The sequence below is a fragment of the Gymnoscopelus braueri genome (genome assembly GCF_963280865.1).
Source record: "Gymnoscopelus braueri genome assembly, chromosome: 2".
In the NCBI taxonomy this organism is placed as follows: Eukaryota; Metazoa; Chordata; class Actinopteri; order Myctophiformes; family Myctophidae; genus Gymnoscopelus; species Gymnoscopelus braueri.
The window spans coordinates 34,626,568-34,651,377 of NC_137604.1; the positions used below are offsets into that span (position 1 = coordinate 34,626,568).

Below are 24,810 nucleotides of genomic sequence, written 5' to 3' on the forward strand. Positions count from 1 at the left end.
TTGTCTTTTTTCTTTGACAGTATGTTTTCTGTTATGTATAGGGGCTGCATCCACAGCTTCCCTCGTCCTTGGGTTGATTCGTCCTTGGGCTGTAGACACTCCAATGCCCTCATGGAGTGGATATTTGAGCTGCCACAAAAGTTGATATGGTCAATTCAACATTTTTCTTTTCTTGACTTTTTTTGGAGAGCCACTGAAAGAAAGTGCCAGGTTCATACACCAGAATATTGTGCGATCGGTGCAGACGATAAGTAGCCTGACACTCAGCCTGAATTTTCATTTCGTTTCACTCCATTATTCAGTCTGAAAGCCCTCTCAATGCAGCCGATTTCTGAGATGGGGGCGTGGCCAAAGCTTTTTTTTCAAAGACTCTTTGGCGATCGGTTCATACTGGATTATCCCGATCCCGATTCGTCGTACAGATTTTCAACCGAGAAACACCCGCCTTCGACAGCGTCACCAGACCCTGAATGCGAGGCAAACGATTCAGGGGGTGGAGCCAGGCTAGACGATAAGACCTAGACCAGCCCAGCTTCCCGGCACATTCGGTAGAACTGTCCCCTCTGTGTGATGAGGTTGGCTGGAGAATCTGACTCGGAGATATGGCCTTTGTCCATAACTATCACCCTGTGGAGCAATAACAAAAGTGGAATAAGTGGGTTGAGATTTTCTGGGTTTCCAAAATTAACTTTCACATGCGTTGCCAGTTATCTAATTATATAAGAACCTTCTGGACCACGGTTTCCCAACGTGGGGTCCAGGGACCCCCAGGGGTCCTTGGGGGTGTTCCAGGGGGTCCCCAGCTAAACAATTGATAGTTAGAAACCAAAATGACCCTTATGGGTTTGTACAAAAGGAACCAAATGGACCGTAGGGATCCATTTGTCTTCATTTGTACACTAGTTAAATTAACACTAGATTGGGCTCCCAGAGATTAAAATGAATAAATAAATGTATAAAATGGGCGTCCGTGGCCTAATGCATATCAAACTGGGGGTCATTGCAATTAAAAAGGTTGAGAACCATTATTCCTAGAAGACTATCATACAGTATAGTCTTTTGATACCATGATGGCTACAGTATCAGGCAGCAAAGACAAGCCTTCAAACCAGGGATGTGATAGGTTGAGATTAAAAGTGATTAGTGGATTATAATGTACCTGGTGTAGTCCATGATTGTGTTAAGTCGATGGGCAATGGTCAGTACAGTACATTCCTCAAATTGAGTGCGGATGGTCGATTGGATCAGAGTATCTGTCTCCAGGTCTACGGCAGCAGTGGCCTCATCGAGAACTAAGATCTTGGTTTTCCTCAGCAAAGCTCTGGCCAGACACACGAGCTGGCGCTGACCCAGACTAGTGGAAGAGGGAGGGAAAGAAAGGGACGAGAGGAAATCAGACCATGAGGTTGATATCCTACTGATGTATACAGTATTATTAATACTCTCTATAATACCACAGATGTATCATTGCTGATACTAAACCTTGATGTATACTTAGTTGCGTGCCAGTATAAAGTATAAAACATCTACAAGCTGACAACACGTTGCAATGCACCGTGTTGTGAGCTTGTTGATCTGTTATTTTCGGCCCACGACACAGAAAAAAGACTTAACAACTACGTAAGTACAGGCTTATCATCTTGTGATCTGCATGCTGAGTAGGTAATGAAAGGCTACTTGACACTGTGTCCAATCATTGAAATTATTAGACTGTATAGAACCGTATGTTCTCTACCTGAGGTTTTCTCCCCCTTCTGTGCATTCATGGTTGAGTTTGTCAGGCAGCTTGGAGACAAAATTCTTGAGATGAGCGAGTTCCAATGAGCTCCACACCTCCTCATCAGAGTAGGCATCAAAGGGGTCAAGGTTCATCCGGAGGGAGCCTGAGAACAGCACCGGGTCCTGGGAATGGAGGAAAACATTGTCATTCACAATAGGGGTGCAGCTAACAGCTAATCATATAATAGTTCAAAAAGTTGCATAAATAATGAAAATAGCTACAAGCTACATACTGTAGCAAGCTCACAAAGCATCACGATGGGGCGTGCTGTGAGCTTGTAGATATGCTACTTTCACTATTTTGCACAACACCGTTGTGTGACGAAGTATAAAATAACACTTAAGTGGTTAATCGATTCGTTGACACGTATAAAAAAGTATATATATTAAAAAAATACGCGTGTGACCTAGTAGTACACGTGGTATTGCAATTTAGAGTGGCTCATTTTACATTGGACATCAATTTAATTAATTTAGAAGTCTTTCAAGCACTATGTACTGGAGGCTATTGTAACCACCAGGATTCCACCAGGTCTCCCGCATGGGAAACCACCACTGACTCAACCAAAGGGGAATCCCCCCCCCCTAGCCAAGGGCTTCTGGGACTCAGCCAGAGCTACTCTTATTACACAACATCAACAGTCAACTTGTGCTGCTAACACTGCAGTACCTGAGGGATAATAGTGATGCGTGAGCGGAGGTCATGTAGTCCAATCTCAGCAATGTCGATCCCATCTATAAAGATTTTTCCTTTGGCTGCCTCCAGGATTCTAAAGATTCCAAGGGCCAGTGAAGACTTCCCTGCTCCGGTTCTCCCCACAATTCCAACCTAGGTGATTTGTATTCAGAGTTAGACCCTACATAATCTTTCTCAAGAACATTTTAGAAAGTCATTTAACGGCAGTTTAGTTGATGAAGTTTAAGTGAAAATGTGTGTGTTTGAACACCAACAGCTCACCTTCTCTCTTTCTTGAATATGCAAAGTAATGCCCTTCAGTGCGAGGTCCAGTCCTTTGCGGTACTGCAGTCCATAGTCCTGGATGGTTATGGTACCTCTCTGGGGCCAGTTCAGAGGCAGGGTGCTGTCCTCCACACTCCAAGGACCCTAATGGAATGGAAACAAAGAATGAGTAAGACAAAAAAATTATATCCCATAATGTGTGTTTGTGTGTGTGTGTGTGTGTGTGTGTGTGTGTGTGTGTGTGTGTGTGTGTGTGTGTGTGTGTGTGTGAGTGTGAGTGTGAGTGTGAGTGTGTGAGAGAGAGAGAGAGAGAGAGAGAGAGAGAGAGAGAGAGAGAGAGAGAGAGAGAGAGAGAGAGAGAGAGAGAGAGAGAGAGAGAGAGAGAGAGAGAGAGCTGTATGTTGGGAGTTGTGCTGACCTCTTTAACGGTTTCTGAATACTCCTTGACTCTTTCTACAGAAACAATGTTGTTTTCTACATCTGTCCATGATCTTACAATCCAGCTCAGGATACCAGTCACCTGCAACATCCAAAACAAACGGTCCACGTTAAAACATTTTCGCACCTGCGGCGATGATGTGTGGTTTAGGATTGCGCAAAAATACACATTTGTGTGTGTGTGTGTGTGTGTGTGTGTGTGTGTGTGTGTGTGTGTGTGTGTGTGTGTGTGTGTGTGTGTGTGTGTGTGTGTGTGTGTGTGTGTGTGTGTGTGTGTTTTTATGTATGTGTGTCTGTGTGTGGATATAGAACCTCTTACCTGGAGGGAGTGTGACACAGCCAAACCAACTATGCCTGGGCTGAGAGTGTCTTTCCCCATCACAGAGAGAATTGCAGCTGCTAAGACGACACCATTTCCAACAAACTCTAGATTTACTGCCAGCCATCTGTGAATAAGTCATATGGATACAATTGATTTGTAAAGAAATGTTCAGAATGTAGAAAGCACATTGATAGATAGTACATTGAGGAAGAAGGATGTTTGCTTGAGACAAGATTCAAAATGTAAGATGTATTGTTACAGCCCATTATACAAGAGTAATATACTTGGGTTTTGGCTTCTTGACATTGCAGCAACAAGAAAAATACAGCAAAAACGTAAATAAACGAATGGGTATGTGGTTGTTTTCCTGCTGGTTTGCCAGTTTAAATTCTGCATTTGCTGATTGTGTGCTCTATAATCTAGATAATTAGGTGTACAGCTCTGTAATGTTTAAGGGCAACCATTGAACTGTAAGACTGTAAACACATCCTGAAAATCATCTTAACTCCAAGAGCTCTGATACAAATGGAACCAAATGGAACATTAATTGATTACTATAAATTAACAGTCAGGGTTTTACAGTATAAGGACATATCATCTCACCTAGTGGCTACAAATCGAGGGAAGTATGATGTCTGATTGAAGTCGACCCTTTTATTGGACTGCAGAATGAACCTGGACTGTTCTCCAAAGGCCCGGATGACACTGGCACCCTGAACGGTCTCATTGAAGTGGGTGTAGATGGGTGAGCGACTCACAGCTTCCAGCCTGCGCAACTGACACGATGTGGCAACGTAGAAGCTCTGTAACCCACAGAGCAAAACAATGACCTTTTAATAAACATTGAGACACCAATTTTTTCTATTTTTGCGTGACACCGTCATATGACAAAATATAAAAAATGTCTTATGGGTCTAATAGACCACCGAAGTCCTGACGTCATTCGTTCATCCCCAGGTTTGCGGAAGTAATTTCTCTATGGAGAATAACATTGGGTCATCTTAGAATCGTCTCATATAAGAATTGTGGTCCAAAAATAAACAAACTGTCTCGGCGATATTGTCAGGGAGGAGGTTCTGTATCGTTTATGATAGTCAGTCACTTATATTTGATACAGTCTGTTTCTGGCGAAAATGTAACTAATTCGGCGGAAGTAACATTAGCGTTTTCTCACCGTCAGTTGATGCTTCATATCCATAAGAGTCAAACCGCCGGGGTCATTTGTTTGTTTTTGGAACACAGTTCTTATTTGACGCGATATTAAATACGTCTATGAGATTCAGAACGGGGGTGGAAAACTGCGAACCAGGTAGACAAACAAAGGATGTGTAAATGACGTCAGACTTCGGTGGTCTATAGTGAAGCTATATTCCAACATCTCACATTTTCTCATAAAAGGAAACAATAGGGGGGAGAGAAGGAGGGAAGGAGGGTTATTGTTGTTGGAGCATTTTGTCGTGGCATACTATTTGTTACTGATTTATATTTTAAAAAAAAGTATGTTTACTTTATTTATAAAATAAACATAATGGTCCAGATCAACGGGTGTATGAAAAAATGACTGTACCTGTACAAAGGCATATAAGAAGGCAAGAGGCAGGATGAACACGGCTGCAAAGGGTGTCGCCATCATCACAATGATGCAGACTTCCATGAGCTTAAAGACATAGCCCAGCATCATCTTCAGTCCATCAGGGATCATACAGTCAATGGCATCTATCTCTTTTGCAAAGCGGTTGAGGAGGTTGCCGCTGGGCGTGCACTCGAAGAAGGACATCGGGGAATGAAGCACGTTGTTCAGCAGTTCCACATGCAGGTGGCGAGAGGCTATGATCCCACCAATCGAGATAGCGACAGTTGTACCAAAGATAGCTACACCTGAAGACAGGGAGAACAATGTCTGCTGAAAATGGAGCCGGGTATAAAGAGTACAACGCTAGAAAAAAACATTGTACAGTACATTAAACTGTATATTGATATGAATAAGGCAATTTAATTGAATCATTTTAGGGTAAAGGTAACTTGGCCTTTGGTTCGTCAGTTTGGGCAGAAAGGCCAAATGCAAGGGCAGGGAAATAATAAATGCAACTTATGTGTTCAGGATGATAATCTTTTTATTATAGTATTAATGAATACAATTGTTTATTTCACAAAATAGGCCAAACTTTGGGGTGGCAGTGGCCATCAAAGTCTTGCCCTGGTACATGCTATCTAAATGTTTCACATACAGTAGTGAAACAATGCATGCAAACCTGTCAGCACAAACCTCAAGTTAGTTTTTTCTTTCTCCACAGTGCCATATTACTTGTTACAAAAAAACTGATTTATTTTCAGACAATCTAGTTAAACATTCTGTTCCTTTCCGGTACCAAAGAGGCTTGGCTATTGTAGCTAAATAATATGAGACTTTATTTGCATAATCTGAATTATGAGACCAATTCCGGATTTCTGACATTGTGAAAAGAGGCATCAAGGCCACTGTTGGCTGCAAGGCATACAGTATATTTATTAAAGGGTGTGAGGCCAAACCGAGGGAGCACGGCTGCCATGGCATTCATGGCCTCCTTGAAATTCCTGCCCTGATATGCACTGATATGCAATAGGAAATCTACAAGCTCACAATGCAGCGCGTTATGAGTCGTTGTGAGCTTATAGATTGGCTATTTTCGTAGAATGTTCGACTGTTGTGACATGCCCACAATAGGGACGTAAGGGTTCATTATTCTAACTGTCTAATGTGTTTTTCTGTTCAATTTGTGATGCCAATACTAACCTTGTGCAAAGCCCAGGGCTCCAAAGACAGCCAGCTTCAGGTCTGTATCGAGCTGGGTGCCGTTAACAATGGGGTCGTCAGCCCACAGGCTGAGCCAGTAGTTGTAGGACAGTGAGGCACCCTGCTGGAAGGCATACAGGAAGACGATGGGAACGATGAGGGCCAGCCCAATGGTCTTGAAGTACTCCATGTACATCTCCAACCTCACCTGTTTCAGGGAAGAACAAAAACACCAGTCAACCTCAGCGAATGTGCAAATATTTGGGTGGAGAATTCCTGTGGTATATTCTGTCTCAACAATTTCAAATTGTTCAGCTTTGGGTCTCGAAAAGAGAGGGATGAGTAAATGTTTACTTAAAGAAGAAAACTGTGAGTTCTTCTGAAAACATTTGAAACACTGAGCGAACAGTCACGTAATGACTCACCCTTCCAGTGCGGGCCTTGTCGACCACCGTCAGCTTCCCCAGGTCCTCTGGTGCCTGCTCCTGTTCGGCCTCAGAGACTGGCTCCATGCTCTGCAGGTTGGTGTTAGTGGTGTCACCCCTGAGAAACGGACAGGCCAGAGGTCAATTTCATAATCAGATGACAAAAATCCTTTTGATGGTGTCAGAATTCATGTTAGTTTTCTTACCCAATGAGCTGCTCCTGTGACAGGTCTCTGGAGAATGGCATGAAATCAACCATACTGAGTCGAGCATTGGATCTCCTGGAACCAGCTGCATTACAAGTACAATTGTGTAATGTCAGGTTTATAGACTTTTTTTTTGTCTTTGTACATTTTAAACATTTACATGAAAGGAGCAAAACTGTCATGTAAACAATACGCAGTTGACAATACGCAGTTTCCATTACCTCTTTGTATGGCGCTCTCTTTACGCTCTGTGTTTGCAAACGTGTGGATGAAATCAGCAAAGGCCCCATGGCGACTGAGGAGCTCCTGGTAGGAGCCGCTTTCTGTCATCTCTCCATCCGCCAGTACAACAATAAGGTCAGCCTGCGGCAGGAAGCTCGTCCCGTGGGTCACCAGGATGCGAGTCTGTAATATAAGCCACAGGGTACAAAATAAATTAGGAGGTCAGCAGGATTTAACACAAAAAAGTCATCAAAATGGTTTTCCATGATATGATAACTAAAACAAAGTCTGTTATGTCTGGGTGTTTGAATAAACAAGCATGGTTTCTAAACGTTTTGGTGCAACCGAACGCAGCCATGTTTTGACTATTTGCAGTTGACCTGAACAGGTCTGGGAGGTCTGCCATTGTAATGCACTGCCATGAATTACCTTGTCTCTCAGCACTCCTTTTGGCCCAATGACTTTGTCAAAGATGTGTTGACCAACATGAGCATCCACAGCAGACAGAGGATCATCCAGCAGGTAGACGTCAGCCTTCCTGTAGACTGCCCTGGCAAGACTCACCCTCTGCTTCTGGCCTCCTGAGAGGTTCAGGCCCTGCCAGGACAAAAATATTATATATCATTGTTGTCGGACAGAAACCTTGAATCTCCATATTTCATGTTTTCATGTAATTATCCCCAAAATCATCCCACCCAAAAAGTCTTTTTTGGGTGGGACAAAACTCAGACATTCTTGAGATAGGAGACAAATAACAGTGGAGGCAATAAAAAAATAGAGGCAACTAGAAAAAGTGCTCCTCGGAGCACAAGTCTCCGCCAGGTCAGGTAGGTTATTATGGCCTTCTGGTGGCGCTATAATAGGTCAATGTGAAAAGGGTGCCATTTCTTCTTAGGCCTTTCACAGCAATTGGACACTGCATTCATGATTTGAGGCATTTTGTTCCAAAAATGTGGTTTGTCAGCCTCATGGTGGCGCTATGACAGGTTGATCTGAAAAATGTGGGCAGAGGTTCTGCCGTGGCATCCAGGGAGTGTGTGTGTGCAGTTTCACAGCGACCGGGCCAACGGTGGCGGAGATTAGCTGGTCACAGACAGAAGGACAGACGGACGGACGGACAGGGGGCAAAACATACTCTCTCGCCATGCCTTTCCGCCTGGCGGAGACAATAAAAAAGGAAGCACAATATAAACATAGTCATACCTTCTCTCCAATCTCTGTGGCATCTCCTGCAGGTAGTATGTCTAAGTCAGGCAGCAGAGCACAGGCCTCCAGAACACGTTGGTACCATGTCTTCAGCTTTTCACGACCAAACAGTACGTTGTCCTGCACAGTGGCATTCTGGATCCAGGCCTGCTGGGGCACATATCCTATGGAGCCCTGTAAAGGCAGGTATGAAAAGAGTGTCATTAGTAGCCTACTGGGATTTGGGATTTATGAATATGAATTTTACAATCTACATGCATTAATACAGATAAGCTGTGTAGGGTACCTTAACAGTGACGCTACCACTTCTCTTCTCTGTCTCTCCCAGCATAGCAGACAGTAGTGAAGACTTTCCACTTCCCACATGACCGACCACAGCCACGAGTGAACCCCGAGGCACACGAATACTAATCCTATTAATGACATAAAATACTTTTACTGTAAGCCTCCCTCAGTCTTAATATGTAAGTTTTACCGAGGGGTTGAATTCTGTCAGATAATAATAAAGGTAAATATTATTTACCGTTTCAGACAGGGAGGACCTTCTGCAGACCAACTGAATGTACCGTTGTCAATCATCACATCTTCTCTGTCTAAAAAAAGGAGACAGAGACAGATGAACACACGCATCCCCAGGGCTTTCTGGCTGGTGTGCATGGCCACTGAGCTCAATCTTTGGACCCGCATGACAGACAAACGTTCAACAAGAGATCCACCTTCCAGTTATAAGTCAAACAACAGCATAAGCACAATTAGAAGTGATTGGATTAGCTTGATCCGTCAAATAACAGAGTTTGCGTAGGGAAGTGTTGACAGATATAGACAGAGGAGATGAGCATTTATTTCTCTTTTGAATCATACGTCTGACTTTGTGCTGTGATTTATATTCAACCACTGTATGAGAACATCCTATAATTACCCTGTCTACCAGTCGGCACTCGGCAGAGGACCCAGGAAGTGACAATGCACATGAACCATACACGGCTGTAGGATTCCCCAGTTACATGTAAACAACCGTTTCAAGGCCCACTCTTACAGCTTATAATTTCAGTGTTGATGGGAACCGAGCCAATTTTAGGAAACATTTTGTTAAAACGCAACAGAGCGGGTTCCTTCATGGGTAGTACTCTTACCAGAACTTAAAGGAGCCTTGTTGACATTATCCACCTTCAGTTCTTCTGAACACAGATATTTCCCCAGACGTTTCAGTGAGACAAGAGCCTAAAACACAGGGAACTGTAAATCATCTCATATATATATATTATTTTTCAAATATGACTCCAGCTAAAATAAAGCTCTTTTGAGTTCTATGTACGCTACCTGCATAGTAGTGCTCATGGCAAATGGAAGCTGACTGAGAGGAGTCTTCAGAATATTGATCAATGCCATGGAGACAAAAACTTTCTGTGCATCCAGGACATTCCTCTCATCACTCATCACATAGACACCAAACATGGAAAAGGCAATCTGAGGAAGGAAGAAGACATCAGAGGTCGTTCTCTTTAGGAGCAGACACACATGTGTTGGATGACATTACGAGACAATGTAGCCAAAGTGGAGCTCATCATGTCAGTTTAAAACTAAACTTCTTTTTTTTGCCCTAAAAAAATAATCTGGGTAGTTTACATATTCAGCCAATTTACCAGGAAAGAGGAGGAGTTGAAGGAGGCAATGGAGATGGAATAAAGGATCTGAGACTTCTTCAAGGCTTTGAGCTCCTTCTCTCTGTAGCCCAAAACCTGCTCTAGAAATGCCTTCTCCCAGGCGTAGAACTTCAGGATTTTGATCCCGTTCAGGATCTCATTCATCAGTTTGATCCGACCATCCATGAACTTCATCTGGACTTCCTGTTTGCCAGACAGTACACCATTTTTAAGGTTGTAAGGTTTTTCATAAAAACTTCTTCAGACAGTAATGGGGGCACTGCCCAGATAGAAGCTAAGACATGCATTTGTAAACATGGGCTTGGCTACGCTTGTAACAGCAGCAATAACGTTATTGAACGCAATACAAAGATGACTTGTTAATTCAATTAGAATTTACTGCGCTACAGTGCTGGTAGTACTTAGCAGTTTTATGAGAAGGAAACAAAGAGTCAGGAATGTGGTCAGTGCATTCCTGACTGTAAGTTCGATTAAAATGGAATACAAATTTGCCAAACGTCTGTTGTTTTTCCAACAAAATGAAAAATTATGTTTTCGTGCTGCCCACTTTTTCCTGACATTGTTTTAAAAAAACATTATATGGAGCAAACATCAAAAGGACAATTGAGAGTGTGCCATCCAGGCCCAACGCCCACAAAGAACCACAGCCTCTACCTAAACCAGCTGTGGCATTGCTGACCTTACATGCCAGATGTCAGTGTTATGGATAATCTATATTTTGTTGTATGACTGTGTCACTCGCCCAAAATAATACTAATAATGTAATGCGATATATACAGTACTAAAACTACAGTTAAAAATAGGCTTTACTGGGGTAAGAGTGAATGTCATAATAACACCTACCTGTAGCTTGCTCCTTTTCTTGGCTATGAATCCATTCAATGGAAAAATTAGGATGACAGTGGCAATGCCTGCTAATGCAGATGGGCCCAGGTGCTAAAAAAGAGAGGAAATTGCACAAATCAGACCAAAATGATATTTAGTATCGTCAATGAGAAGGAATGTCTAATGATCTCAGTGGTTATGAGATGCATTAGTCAAATCATTACGGTTTGACTAATTACTTGATTACATCATACCTGCCAGAGGAAGAAGAGACAAAGTGCGATCTCAATGGGAGCGAGCCAGACAGCATTGAAATACACCACAAAGTCCATCAGTTTCTGAGTGTCTGCTGAGACGAGGTTGACAATCTCTCCAACAGTACAAGTCCTCCTCGCAGCACTGTTTATAACCAGAGACTAGAGTGGGAGCAAAAGAGTCAAGACAATTAAGCCTCAGTACTTTCTGTATTATTTTCATATATCATAAAACTTTCAATATGTGCCAATCATCGTATAATATGTTATTCCACACGACAGATGTGCTGGTTTTCAATGCAGAGTAGAAAACCCATTTATGTTTTGCCATTTATTTCATTTTTTTTGTCATGCCTGGAGGCCAGTGGCTATGTCAGTGGGCAGAGGTAAACCCACCTTCCTGTAGACCAGTCCCATTACAGCTGTCTTCACCCTCATGCCCACGTTGAAGCAGACATACATGTACTGGTGGTTGAAGAGGGACTGAAGACAGGAGAGCAGGAACATAAGTGTGGCATAGAAGTAGCCCTTCCACAGTGGAGCATCCTCATCTCTCATGAAACCCAGCAGCAGGCTGTAGCAGGAGACGCAAGAGGAGGAGGAAGAAGAAGAAGAAGAAGATGAAGAGGAAGAAGAAGAAATAACACCATTGTAGTAGTTTTTTTAAAGTGACAACACTAATGGAAACATAACAACATTTATATCTGTATTGTCAATTGCAACTTGATGTAAAATAAAGCTATTACTGTGTGCTGTAAACCAATGATCTTGAGCATTGCTTGTGGCTGCTGGCTTACTGATCCATTCCACACACAAAGCTCCGGTTGCACAACAGTGCTCCTCTTGTGGCCATTCAGCCCTCACATTTGGCTAGCGGCTCCCTTATTGTGGTCTACCAGCATTTCTACCATTTAGAGCCTGCTCTCCGCTTGTTGCTGTACAGTGGCTCACTGGCTGTGGTCACCTCTCCTTCTCTTGCTCACAGTTCCATGACCGTAATTAACACTTCCAACAGCCTCAGTTGTGCATCAACAACAACATTCCTGTCTGACTACTAGCACGGTGGGACGGATGTTACACGGCGGGGTCAGCCATTGGTCTATTTGGGTTGGCAGGTGCCGCTGTTGTTTGGGTGTCGATGTCAAGGATCACTGAAGAGAATAGAGTTGATCGGCTAAGGGTGTTATCATGTTTGTTTGTTTGTTTTGATTAGTGTCATCTAAAACGTAGGGCTGTTTACAAGGGATGGAGATGGGGGGGGGGGGGGATATCTGTGGTCAGTTGCAAAATTTATAATCTTACAAAGAAAACAAGAACTGCACATTTTTAACAACTCATTCAGACAATCTTTTGAACCTCTTACCTCAACACCTGGGGAATGGCAAACATGAAGGCATCGTGGAATATGATACACATGGTGCCGGTCAGAAAGTAAGGACCAAAGTTGCGAGCCAGCGCTCTGAGCAGGAAGAACCCGGAGCTCTGCTCCTTCTGAAGCTTCCTGAGGAGCTGGGCTTGGTCCGGCAGTCTGCTACCCAATGCCACACCCGACGCCAAGGCCTTCTCCTGCCTGCCAGAGGGGGGGGAAATCACAGTTACAGACAGGGCAACTGCGTCAGTGATGGCCCAACATGGTGCCGGCGCCTTTCAAGACTTTACTGTAATGTAAAACAGACAAAATCAAAGAAAAAATAAAAGTCATTGTTGTTGTTTCTCCCATCAGTGATGCACAGAAGAATGTGCCAACAGCTGTTAAAAGCGTTATTCTCTAACACGGGAGTTGGTTAATGCAAGGTTTATTAGGCTTAACGACTGATCTTCAAAGCCTGGATGTTAACAAGCTTGAAAATGGGACAGTGTTCTAGTCTTGACATAATAGTGCGATGTGTCCTCGGGGAATATCTTCAGGCTTATTTTTAGTCCAATTTGTTTCTGGCGATGATATTGCCTCAAGTTACCATAAACACAGCTAACACAACAAGTGACACTAATCCAGACCACATTGCAATAAAAATGGAATTGATTCTTTCGTCTTTAAGTTATAATAGTTAGGACAGTACACTGGATTACCGCTCTGTGTCAGGAATAGAATGAAATATGAGTCAGGATGAACATGAAAGAGACTCAATAGTATCACATCACTCGGTCACAAATGGGTGCATTCTGTCAGACTTTAACAGATGTCTTAAGGTGGCACTGGACATTGTACTCCTAACTCTGACTTGGGGTGATGATTAGTGTGTGTGTGTGTGTGTGTGTGTGTGTGTGTGTGTGTGTGTGTGTGTGTGTGTGTGTGTGTGTGTGTGTGTGTGTGTGTGTGTGTGTGTGTGTGTGTGTGTGTGTGTGTGTGTGTGTGTGTGTGTGGGGGGGGTCCATTCTGGCTGGCTGACTTGCTCTGTTGCTCAGATAGAACATCCAACAACCTAACTCAGAATTACTTAAAGGAGCATTTCACCCTGTCAACCTTATCTCCATATCCTCCTTATGCTCATTATAAGATGGCACAATTTACTCACTCACCTTTCTCTGTAAAAAGTGAAGTTTTCTTGCATCAATAAAAAGTAATTGTGAAATCTTTCAACCTAACTACCGATGATGTAATTGGCAGGTTTATGAACTGTACACAGCCTGCCTCTGAGACACAGACCAAGTAGACAAAAATGGTACCATCTTATAATGAGCATTAGTGAGGACCAATTCATATGAACAACGGTTGAAAATGGGTGAAGTGGTCCTTTAACTGGTGCGTTACAAATCAGATTTTTCTTGTTTCTTTTTACTTTTGAAGCTTGGCGCATTCAGCCGTCCACTCCAGTTCCAGGTCAGAAATGATTTTGTCGGAGGTGTCTTCATTCCTCAGGGTCCACAAGTCCTCTGCTTCCAGAGGCGTACGATATCCTTTCACCACAAGCCTGAGGGAGAGCAAAGATGAGTCACACACACACAAAAAAAAAGTAAACATATGTTTACAAAACAGACAAACACTGTGGACTCTGTGAGTCAGCTTTATAATAGTTTTTAAGAACCATCTTACCCAGTGAACCACCAAAAAAGGATCTTCGACAGGAAGGAAGCATCTTTCACTGGACAGGGATTCTGAAACAGATTACAGACCAGTGTCACCACCACTTTCATTATCAAATAAACCTCCCAACCACTAACCGGCTTTTACAGAAATATAGGGAGGCCATCGTGGGGTGTTATTTTGTTCATTACATAGCAAAGAGTCATTTTTCAACTAAATGCAGATGTGTGTCTGCGGCATCCTACAGGGTAGAGTAGAAGGACAGCGTTGTACAGTTACAGTACACACAGTGAAGAGGAAATGTTGAGGTCTGCAGGGTGGAAATGTGTCATCAATGACTGTACCTGGACACACACACACACACACGCACACACGCGCACACACACACACACACACACACACACACACACACACACACACACACACACACACACACACACACACACACACACACACACACACACACACACACACACACACACACACACACACACACACACACACACACACACACACACACACGACACACACGACACACACACACACTCACACACACACACTCACACACACTGAAGTGCGTACCCTCACGCAAATTTACCTCAGCCTCCCCACCCTGCCACCCACTCACCAGAGTGCTTGCTCTCTTTATTATCCTCCCTCTCTCCGCCTTCACCCCTCACTTCCTCTCTCCCTCTCTCGCTAACCCGGTCCCTGACCAAAGCGTGGGGAGAAAGAAGTACAGCACGAGGACACACCAAGGAAGGGACCAATGGGTGTGTCACCACCACCAGGCTGTGGCTTCCACACTCAAAACCTCCATCACCAGCGGCCAACTGCATGCTAGGGACTTTTCCAGTCTGCTTGTTTATCACCCACTGTATGACGTCATACAGTATGACTGTTGGATTTATTGAGGCTTAATTTTCATTCATATGTCATCTGTCGATGTTATTTTTTGCTGTTTAGACCTGTAAAATGTTCCACTGGATCGTTTTTTGATTGGAAAGTGAGATTTTGGGATCTGCATTAACCCATTAAAACCGGGGAACATTCTGCGTCATTTTAGATTTTAGCGTTGGCTATTAAAAAATAGCAGATATGCAAGCTTCGTGCCGCACTGCGAGTTTGTACATCTGCTATATTTGAACATTTTTGAAAAATCTTGAAAGAACTACTGGTTTAGAAGGCATTTGTAGAATCGGCCTCATCGGTCTTATTAAGTAATGACGCGGTCAGGGTCTCTCTGGGAAAGGGGTCGTGATGTTGTCCCGCAGAGGTGCGAGTGAGTTGCACAGCTGGAATGCGAGAGAAAATTCATTCGCACTTCTTCTCTAAGGAAACCAAAGTCGGCAGCGTGAGAGTGGGAGTGAGAAAGCGGGGAGGGCAGGAAGTGAATCACTGCTTTTCCTCCAAAAGGGAAAGTGTGTTGACAACAAAAGTTCCAAACCACAAGATGGCTTTTCAGGCATGTTGGAGGAAATGCACATTTTGACGGAAGAGGTCCACATTCTTGTTGTCCATACCTTTTCTAACACTTCTTTTCCCTCTGGCGCTTGGTCAGCAAAACAGCATAGGAAAAGCTGTGCCAATTGAAGAGAGAAGTAGGAGAAGAAGGCCAGGTATCGCACAATATCAGACGAGATGCCCTAAAATGGAAGAAAATAAGGAATTAGAAGTTCAGTGTTGAATGTGTCGATAATCCCTCTTTTTCAGTGATTTGTCTACTTGTGCCTATTCCAGATATTTCTTAAATTCATGTCCTGGTTGGAGTTAATTGATGTAGTACTAGTGGCTAAGGCTGTACCACAGTAACATAACATTATTCTTCTACAAAAGCAATCAAGGTTTCAACCAATTCTGGTTTTGTATTGCAACAAATCACATCTTCCTGTGGTGTATAATGCCATTTTCTTTCAGTGTGGGGTTGTACTCTACTAACATTAAATGCTCTATAGTGGTTTTCCCATGCTTACACATTATATAGTGCAGGATATGAGCTATCACAAGGATCACAGACACAATAAAGCTTATTTTGAACCTCGAAGCCAAATCAGGATGCAAAACCGGAGTCTTTAATGGTGCACTTTATATAAATTAAATGGCAGTTAAAACTCCAAGTCAGTCACGCTAAGAGCCCAAATCTGTAAATAGACAGATTTGTGGTTCACAAACCAGGGTCCTTTAAATCAAAACCAGCCAAAAGTCAAGATATTAACAGCTCGAAGACATTTTCTGAAATTTGTTTTTCTCAACATATAGAGGGTGGCTTTTGGCAGAGCTTTTGTTTACTGCTAAGTCACCACGCCTCTACCACGGCTGGTCTGTTGTGCAGTGGTACGGGTATGTGTTAAAGTCAAGACCCATAGTAAACATGTAAAAAACGTTTCCGTGAGGAGTGGTGCTGTGCCCGGAACGGAGAACGGAGGCCAAAACGGATCCGGCCACACAGCGAAAACAGGGTCGGAATGGTCGGTGAGTGGGAGGTAGATATGTAGGTCAAGCATCTCAGAATGGACGAAGGCCCGCAAACACATACTTATATGATGAGAGTCAGCCACTTGGGTGTTTATTTAGTAATGTTTCTCTGAAATCTCACACACATAAACGGCCACATGCTAAATTAAATGAATTACTGCATCGCTGCTTTTGCGCTGCTATCATCAGCCTATTGATAAAAAAAAAAAACCAAAAAAACTCACACCTCAATGAGAGGGTTTGTGCTGCGATAGAGCACAAGTGCAGTGGTCATATGACTACCCAGTATGCATGTGTGTGCTGCTGTGCAAAATGAGTACAGTATATCTGCACATTGAATTCTGAACAATGATACATTATGTGTCTGTGGGTGATTACATACGTAGATTTCCATCTGGTTGTGTTTAAGGCCGCGTTTTCCCATAAACACAACGCTAATGTTCCACTGGTCTGACCCTGCGCATGGATGTCTCACCAGCGCTTATCCCAGGCCCATCATTACTGTCCCCCAAGCAGTGAGGGAATGTCACATTGAGAACGATAAAACTGAAATATGGATGCATGTGTTTGTGTGTGTGATATGTGTGTGTGTTTATGCATTTTTTTAGAAATGCAAATGCAAGCCCCGCCCCGGCTGCGAGTACGTAAATAGACACTTGCTCCGTACAACAATGATTGTAGTGTCTGATGGAGATGTAAGATGGGGAAGATAAACTTAAAAACACACAGGCTTGACCAGAATTGGCAGTATCATCCTCCAACACTTGGTTAACGCACAGCTACTGTGCCTGTACCTTGGTTAACTTTGGAAGATTAAATAGAATCTCACTGCAGACACAGGACAGATCTCAGACTGTGCTGCAGGAGTTGTGTGTCTAGACTCTGGGTAGATTATACTAGACTTGAGTAGACTACACTAAACTAGTCTAAACTACACCAGACAATGCCTCCACTCCAGGCTGCTAAGGCTTTGCAGGGTCATTGAGTGCAAACTTGGTTGATATTGGCTCAATCAAGCTGAATAAAAAGGGTTTCTCATGACAAATATGCTATAGTTTGTTAACAACATTTGAATATCTGAAATACCATTAGGCATGGGTTGGTAAAGGTGTCTAATAGTTTAAAAACTTTGAAAATGGAAAATGGATCCTTATGGGTCCTTTTCACACTCTCCGAGTTCAATGTACACTGAGGACTTTACTGCATAAATTCCAATAGGCCAAATACCATACCTCATCCATGGCCAGCTGGATCTTAGCCCTGAGGGGCACCAGGGAGCAGACGACAGCCAGGACCCAGAACAGGAAGAGAAATACAGAGGATCGACAGCCTCGTATCCGCTCCCATTGGATGATGCAGAGGGCTAGAACCTAGACAGAGCAACACAGAGCTGGATGATGCAGAGGGCTAGAACCTAGACACATGAACATGAACAAGCATATTCCAAAACCGGAAATCATCAAAATAAGGACTCTAACCTGTGGTGCTGCACAAGTGATAACATGGAATATATCAACTCCATTGGAAAGCAGTAGCACTAAAATAATGTTCAAATGAGCTTTATATATGATATCAACATTAACTCAGTAATCACTTATGAGGCGACCAAAATCCCCTTTTCTTTTTTGGATTGTTGTATATTCTTATTAAAACAACATATATGAATAATACAAGCTGAAATCCAGCAGAACTCTGCGTTAATTATATCGGTACACTTCGTATATCTCTCCTTCATCAGTTTCCGGCATTTGACTGTGCTAATACTCACCACAGAGCTAAAAACTACTGTAAATGACATCAGACTAATGAAGCTGCTGTTGGTTTTGAGAACAAAATAGATTTTGGGATTTCCCAAGGCGACCACAGGCACATATGTGATCCGGCTGACTTCCGTCAATAAACGAACAGCTGTTAGGCTACAGCATTGCCCTCCATCCTTCACACGCTGCATTTGCTTTAATTGCATTGTATACTTTGGGAAGAGAAAGTTTTAAACTGCAACATTGTCTTCAAAATAGGACAGAACAATTGTTTTCGACACCACTGTCTGTCTGTCGGACTGTCTAGATAGGAACCATGCAACTGCCTGTGGTGTTTGTTCCATAATTGAACCCTGTCTGAGTGGTAGTCCAAGTGAGACGTCACTTTGCCATGCCAACTCATCACCAAGTGAGCAGAGAGGTGGTTTTAGGTTGCATAATGGATACCATATTGGTTAAATTGGGATACGCCATCATAACCACAGTGCTATACTGTTATAAACAGGTGGTCTCATAATTATATAAGCTTTTAATCATGAATACCATGCTGACACACTGTATGGTGAGATAATACTGTATGTAAAAAAAGAATTAATATCGTGCATAATTAGCTGTGGCTGTGGACCTTACTGATTCAGAGGCAAGCGAGTGTTGAGGACTTGAAGTTGTTTGAAATTAATCAGTGAGAGTTCTCAGTTCAGTTCATGGAACTCCATTGTGCTGCATAACAATTGTTTATTACTTTACCTCTGTCAAAATGTAATGTACTCACCACATGTTTAGTGCGCTCCATCCCTGATAGATTTTCTGTACTGTAATTGGCCTAGGTACATAGATTTTTACAAGGACTCCCATTCATCATCCACTATTTTAAAACTGACCTCAGATCAGCATGTAGGGGCTACTTCCTCCTATTCCTGGCCTTAATATCTGACTTGCTATATTGCTGTAAACCACTTGAGCTTGGCCATCTGTGAGTCGAAGTCAGTGGGTGGAACTAGGTCTATTACCAAGCCCTACCTAGTAATTATATGGGGCATGTGTAGCAGTGGGGAAGGAAACAGAACTTTACGTCATGGTATCACTGATTATAGTCAATGTCATAAGTGAACTTTTCATGGAAAATGACCACGAATTGTTTGTGGGCAAAAAAGTTCCCATACTGTACATTGACTGAGGTTTAAGTAAATAGAAAAACAAGTTGGTCAAAGCAGCAAGTACACTGTGTTCCAAGTCTACGTAAGAAAGGGGGGGAGAACATTACGCCTTTACATTAAGAGTTCACTGGCAAGTACATTTGCAGATTTGTGATACATTTTTCTTATCTGACTCCTATAATAAGATAAGTGAAGTCCAGAATAATTTCTCCTTTTAAAATTCTGTCTTCACACTCTTCTTGTGTGAAGAGAAGTACTTTTCTTTTTTACCTAAACGTGCTGATATTGACTTAAGAGTCTGAAGCAACCACAGGTGGGCTAAGCTGTCTGATTTTCAGAGAGTGCAGGACCTGTGTTGATCTGTATTGAGGAGGGGGGTGGAGTGAGTGTTATGGGTCTGTGGGTCAGCTTAGCTATAATTAGTATTAGTATGTTAGTATAATGGCCTACATTGATCCATCCCATCTGAGGTCTGCACCCCTGTACGCTCTTGTAAACCTTGTGTACATCACTCCTACACAAAATAAACAGCGTTTTATCCATGGTTAGGCATGCCACCCATGTTGTGAACTGCTCCCATCCTCTGCCTGCTCCTACTCATTTGCAAACCATCATTTAACTTAAACTGAACGGAGGAACGTTCAACGCCATTTTCATCAGAGGAGGTCACTGAGTACATTACTTTGACAGCGCATCAGACCTTATCCTCTATAACTAATGTCCTGTAATCTGCCCTATGCCTTAGTAGCATTCATGTTGTCCCTATGCCATACAGGATACTGTACTGTAAGATGTACAGTATGAATCAAAAACAGACAACATTTGTAAAGATCAAGCCAATAATAAAATATATTTACCACTGTCATGCTGCGTATGATGGGGCTGAGTAGGAAGACCATGTGCTGCTGTATCTCCTGACTCCTCTCCAGCAAGATGTAGAAGAACTCCACGAAACCAAAGGATGCCAGCAGGAAGCCCAACACCTTGAAATACATAGAGACGCGTTATAGTTAACGACAGTGAACCCAAAGGAACAATCATTGTGTTGTTTCATTCGGTAATAGGAAAATCCTAAATGTATACAACTCTGTTTTGTTGACAGAAATCAATATGAGAGAATGCTGAATGCTTGATGTCTCACCATCTTGGCAGTGCACAGGCAGGAGATGCGAATGCGGCCACGGTCATGGCAGTAGAGGTGGAGACCATAGAAGGGGGCCAACAACCAGAGATAGATGCAGGGGACCCACACCAGCACTGTGTTCTGGAAACACTGGGTCAGGTCTGGGTTGGCTGTGTACCATGTTCGGTTCCAATCCTAGGAGCAGAAGCAGAGTGGGAGATGAGAGACCCATATGGCAACGCCTCATACGTATGAGAGTTGAACAAATTCGTTGTTTGGGTCAACCAAATACATACAGTATCCGGTTATTAATTGATGTTAAATTCGGAGAATGTATTATTCATCCGACAGCCAGGACAGGCCTGGAGCAAGTCCAGAGATATTGGACTTGGTACAGACCTACATCTCCTTCTGTGTATCTAGGCAATGGAGGGTGAAACCACAGCTAGTTGACAGAATGTGTATGTGTGTGTGTGTGTGTGTGTGTGTGTGTGTGTGTGTGTGTGTGTGTGTGTGTGTGTGTGTGTGTGTGTGTGTGTGTGTGTGTGTGTGTGTGTGTGTGTGTGTGTGTGTGTGTGTGTGTGTGTGTGTCAGTGTACGCATGAGAGAGTGTGCATAAGTGGCCTTCTTCTTTCCGGAGAGCTGAGTCAGTGTTGGAATTTTCTGACCACGTCTAAAGTGCATTTCAAAACTTTCCCCCTAAGAAGGATAATAGCAAGCTGTCAACAGATTAAACTGTGAGGTCAGGGCTTATACTAATAATGAAGCTTAACAACAATAAAAGTTTATACAGACGAGGTGTGTTGGCCAAATGTTGCCAAATGCTAACAATTACATAAGAGCGACAGTGCTGGGATAGGTTGCCTATCATAAAAAAAAGACCAAAATACCAGGAGCTAAGTGGCTTGTTGTTTTCTTAGCTCCCTTGTTTATCACCTCTCAGACCTAAGAAGGGACAGGGTGTCTGCCTGTGCAAGCTAGACGTCCCTGTGGAGTCGCCACAGGAAGTGGTTTAAAGGTTGAACGTGAAGGCATAGACTGGACTTTCGGTAGACTCCCAAAGGGGACAAGAGAGAGTGACCACAATTTATGGCAGCTGTTGGGTCATTATGTAACAACAATCCGCCCACATCCCTACCACTGGACTGCAACAGGTAAGGCTCCTCACATGACATTCTGTCCCTAGAGGTGATGAGCCCTGGCATGAATACTGGTTCATTAAAAGTATTCACTGTACTACTTTTTGCTCTTCAGAGCATGGGGATAATGCATATTGTTTGTTTATTATTATTATTGTTATTGCATATTGGTTGTACATGACTTCACTGAAATCAGCTCTGGTGCACACTTATAAATATTTTTTATAAACCTGTGATTAAAGTAGTATTCCTGTATCTGCACAGCATGCTTGGTTTAGGTTTGCACACGTACACTATAGCCATCTTAGTGGACACTGATGTACCACACTGATGTCATAAATGATAAATGGCTTGAGAGCCAGTGAGTGGGAGGTATCTTTCACAGAACCTTCAGATTCCAGCAGGCAGGTGAACACTTTTATGTAAGAAATTAATCTTGTCAAACAAACTCTTTCTTGGTCGACTTACTCAGTCGCTGCACTGTTTCTCACTGTACGCTGATGTGGTTACAGTGGACTTGGGCAAACTTAACAGTTTTGGATCACAGAAGGGTGTCCACTTTTTACCTGTCAGCAAAGTGATGCGAAATGGAAGGAAAGAACCTTCTGCAGTATTAGCTGTTCGTGCCTTTCCTACAGTCTCGGCAAAGATGCAGTGTCTAACTGTGGCTTGGAAGCTACTGTATACCTTGTTAGCAAAATCATTTACAGGCAGCTGGCACACTTTGATCTAATAAAACCCATGCATTGACAAAATGTTAACCAAAACAAGTCATCCATGTGGTGTGAGTATGCTATGATTTGTAAAATGGATACTTGATTGGCAAATCTTCCTAAAAATCATGGCGCTCAATGTCTCAGAGCATGTGCTCGCCTTGAGAAGAACTAAGTATAAAGTAAAAAGAACCTTATCATTGTTTTGAGAGTCTTACCTACTGTAGCCTTGTGCTCTCACGCAAATTACAGGATGGTTTGAGAAGATTAAATGGTTTCTATACAGTCTCATTCAAATACATTCACCCTATCCAGCTTGGAGGGAGGGCGTTGCATGGAACCTCACCCTCTGGGTTGATATGATAACTGTACTGTACACGGCAAGATCATTATTAAAGTCATATAAATTCCCAGTACCCGAAGGCCATTGCAGGCATTTAACTGCAAGCAGTGACAGCGAAAATAATAATAATAATAATAATAATAATAATAATAATATAGGATTATCCGGTTGACTGCTACAATTAACTAAAGTACTTTGTTGCCATGCAAGATAAAAAACATTGCCTGCCCTATAGTATGCCTCTTCAATAAGAAATTGACTGCCTGTCATGGAGTCCACCTCTACATAAAGCATGGAGTATTGTTCATATTCTACAGTATTTTCCAATTAACACAGCCAAGAAAGAAACTCTGTTTGAAAAAATGGTGGATGCTGTCACTTTCTTTCATCCAATATCCAGTGGGCAAGTGTCATAACATATTCTAGCGGTCAGGTGATTTACTGTATAAGGTCTGTTGGTAGAGAGAGAGTGAGAGAGAGAGAGAGAGAGAGAGAGAGAGAGAGAGAGAGAGAGAGAGAGAGAGAGAGAGAGAGAGAGAGAGGGTCAAGCTGGGACCAAGTGCTCTCATTGACTTTGGCATTCTATTTGGATCGATGCCTGACTCTTATTTTCAAGCTGAGATACAGAATGTCGAGGTTTGCTAATATACAAGTGATCACATCAGAAAGTGACTCAGTGAGGCTTCAACGTCACGTTGCGCTGGATCATATGTCAGTGACAAAACAATTGATGCTCTGATACTCATCTGAGCTAAATTCCCTTCAGCGTCACATTAGTACGGGGTTTCTAATGCACTCTCACATAGGTAAAGACTGTAAACTGAGAAGGTCAGTGCATGGTGCTTTCCTGCCCCCCTGTGCCCTGCCAACTGAGTTTCAAGGGCTCTGCGAACCATTCAATGAGTTCCCCGTTAGTTGATAGTATCCCTTCTGGGTCAGAATGAACCATTGACATCACTGAACACCTTCACTGGTAGCCAAGGAACCAACAAGAGAGGAATATTAAGCACACAACTTAGCAAAAACAATGCCGTGTTTATGTGCCTTACATTTGTGCTATGAAAATGTTGAGTAACAGGGATTCTTATTAAGATATTTTTCTTGAGACTGAACAGGGAATTAGCCATGCACCCAAAGTAGAATACATAATACGCCATAGTATGTGCAACAAACAGCCTTGTGCCATGGTGGTCATTCAGAAACGTACTAGGTCAGAGGGTCAAATAGAGTATACTCAGTTTCGCTGAAAAATCTATGACAAATCAATGATAGATATAGATATGAACCCTAACCCTATACAGTATACTATACTGGGTCATTGCTCCATTGAGATAAACACAATGTTAAGCATAATACTCTGTGAGAAGGCATGGCTCATTGCACATGGCTCATAGCTCTGTGGCTCATGGCTCATAGCTCATGGCTTAAGGCTCATAATGGACAGAGCTATGAGCCATGAGCCATGAGCCATGGCTTGTCAAACACAGTATAAATGAGACTTTACAATAACCAGAGGTTCACTCACCCATAGAGGGTCCAAGCCACTGAGTCTGCAAAAGGCATCCATCCACTCGCTTCCTCTTTCCTTCCAGGTGCTCCACTTGCTTGGATGGAATGGATCTGCACTTCACTCAGAGTGTGGGAGCAAGTGTCTGTGTGATTGTGAGTGTGTGTGTGTGTGTGTGTGGGCACGCACACGTGTGTGTTTGTGTGTATGTGTGTGTCCCCTTAGGACTTTTCCTCTCTCAGTGAAGGTACTGTGTCTAGGGTTTTGCGGCTTTCTGCTTTTCTGTCAGGGTGGCACACTCAGTGTGTTTATTAGGGTGTGTTGAGTATTTCTCTGTGAGCAACACAACTCCTCTGTGAATGAAACTCTGTCTTCTGTCTCCCTCTTTCTTTCTCTCTCTGTCTCTCCTTGCTCTTTCAACTGCTGCTAAGAGTTCTTGTGTCCTTCTGACTCTCACTCTGTCTCTCTCCTGTTTATGAGTGCGTCTCCTTGT

At 42.9% G+C, this 24,810-nt stretch overlaps 1 protein-coding gene across 1 annotated transcript; it reads right to left on the reverse strand.

Moving 5' to 3' along the window:
* On the reverse strand, nt 1–24,810 carry abcc6a (ATP-binding cassette, sub-family C (CFTR/MRP), member 6a). The gene is made up of 31 exons (XM_080444947.1): nt 24,336–24,810; nt 20,634–20,810; nt 20,350–20,475; nt 17,808–17,945; nt 15,624–15,746; nt 14,110–14,171; nt 13,856–13,987; nt 12,439–12,645; nt 11,472–11,649; nt 11,076–11,237; nt 10,840–10,932; nt 9,976–10,179; nt 9,653–9,799; nt 9,466–9,553; nt 8,856–8,925; nt 8,619–8,745; nt 8,330–8,506; nt 7,556–7,723; nt 7,126–7,309; nt 6,905–6,989; nt 6,699–6,816; nt 6,274–6,481; nt 5,068–5,378; nt 4,104–4,303; nt 3,498–3,624; nt 3,159–3,260; nt 2,738–2,884; nt 2,450–2,608; nt 1,736–1,902; nt 1,160–1,354; nt 1–627 (listed from the first exon to the last, which is right to left on the reverse strand). The coding sequence occupies exons 1-31, from the start codon at nt 24,375–24,377 to the stop codon at nt 519–521; spliced, it is 4,533 nt and encodes a 1,510-aa protein (XP_080301073.1). The 5' UTR covers nt 24,378–24,810; the 3' UTR covers nt 1–518.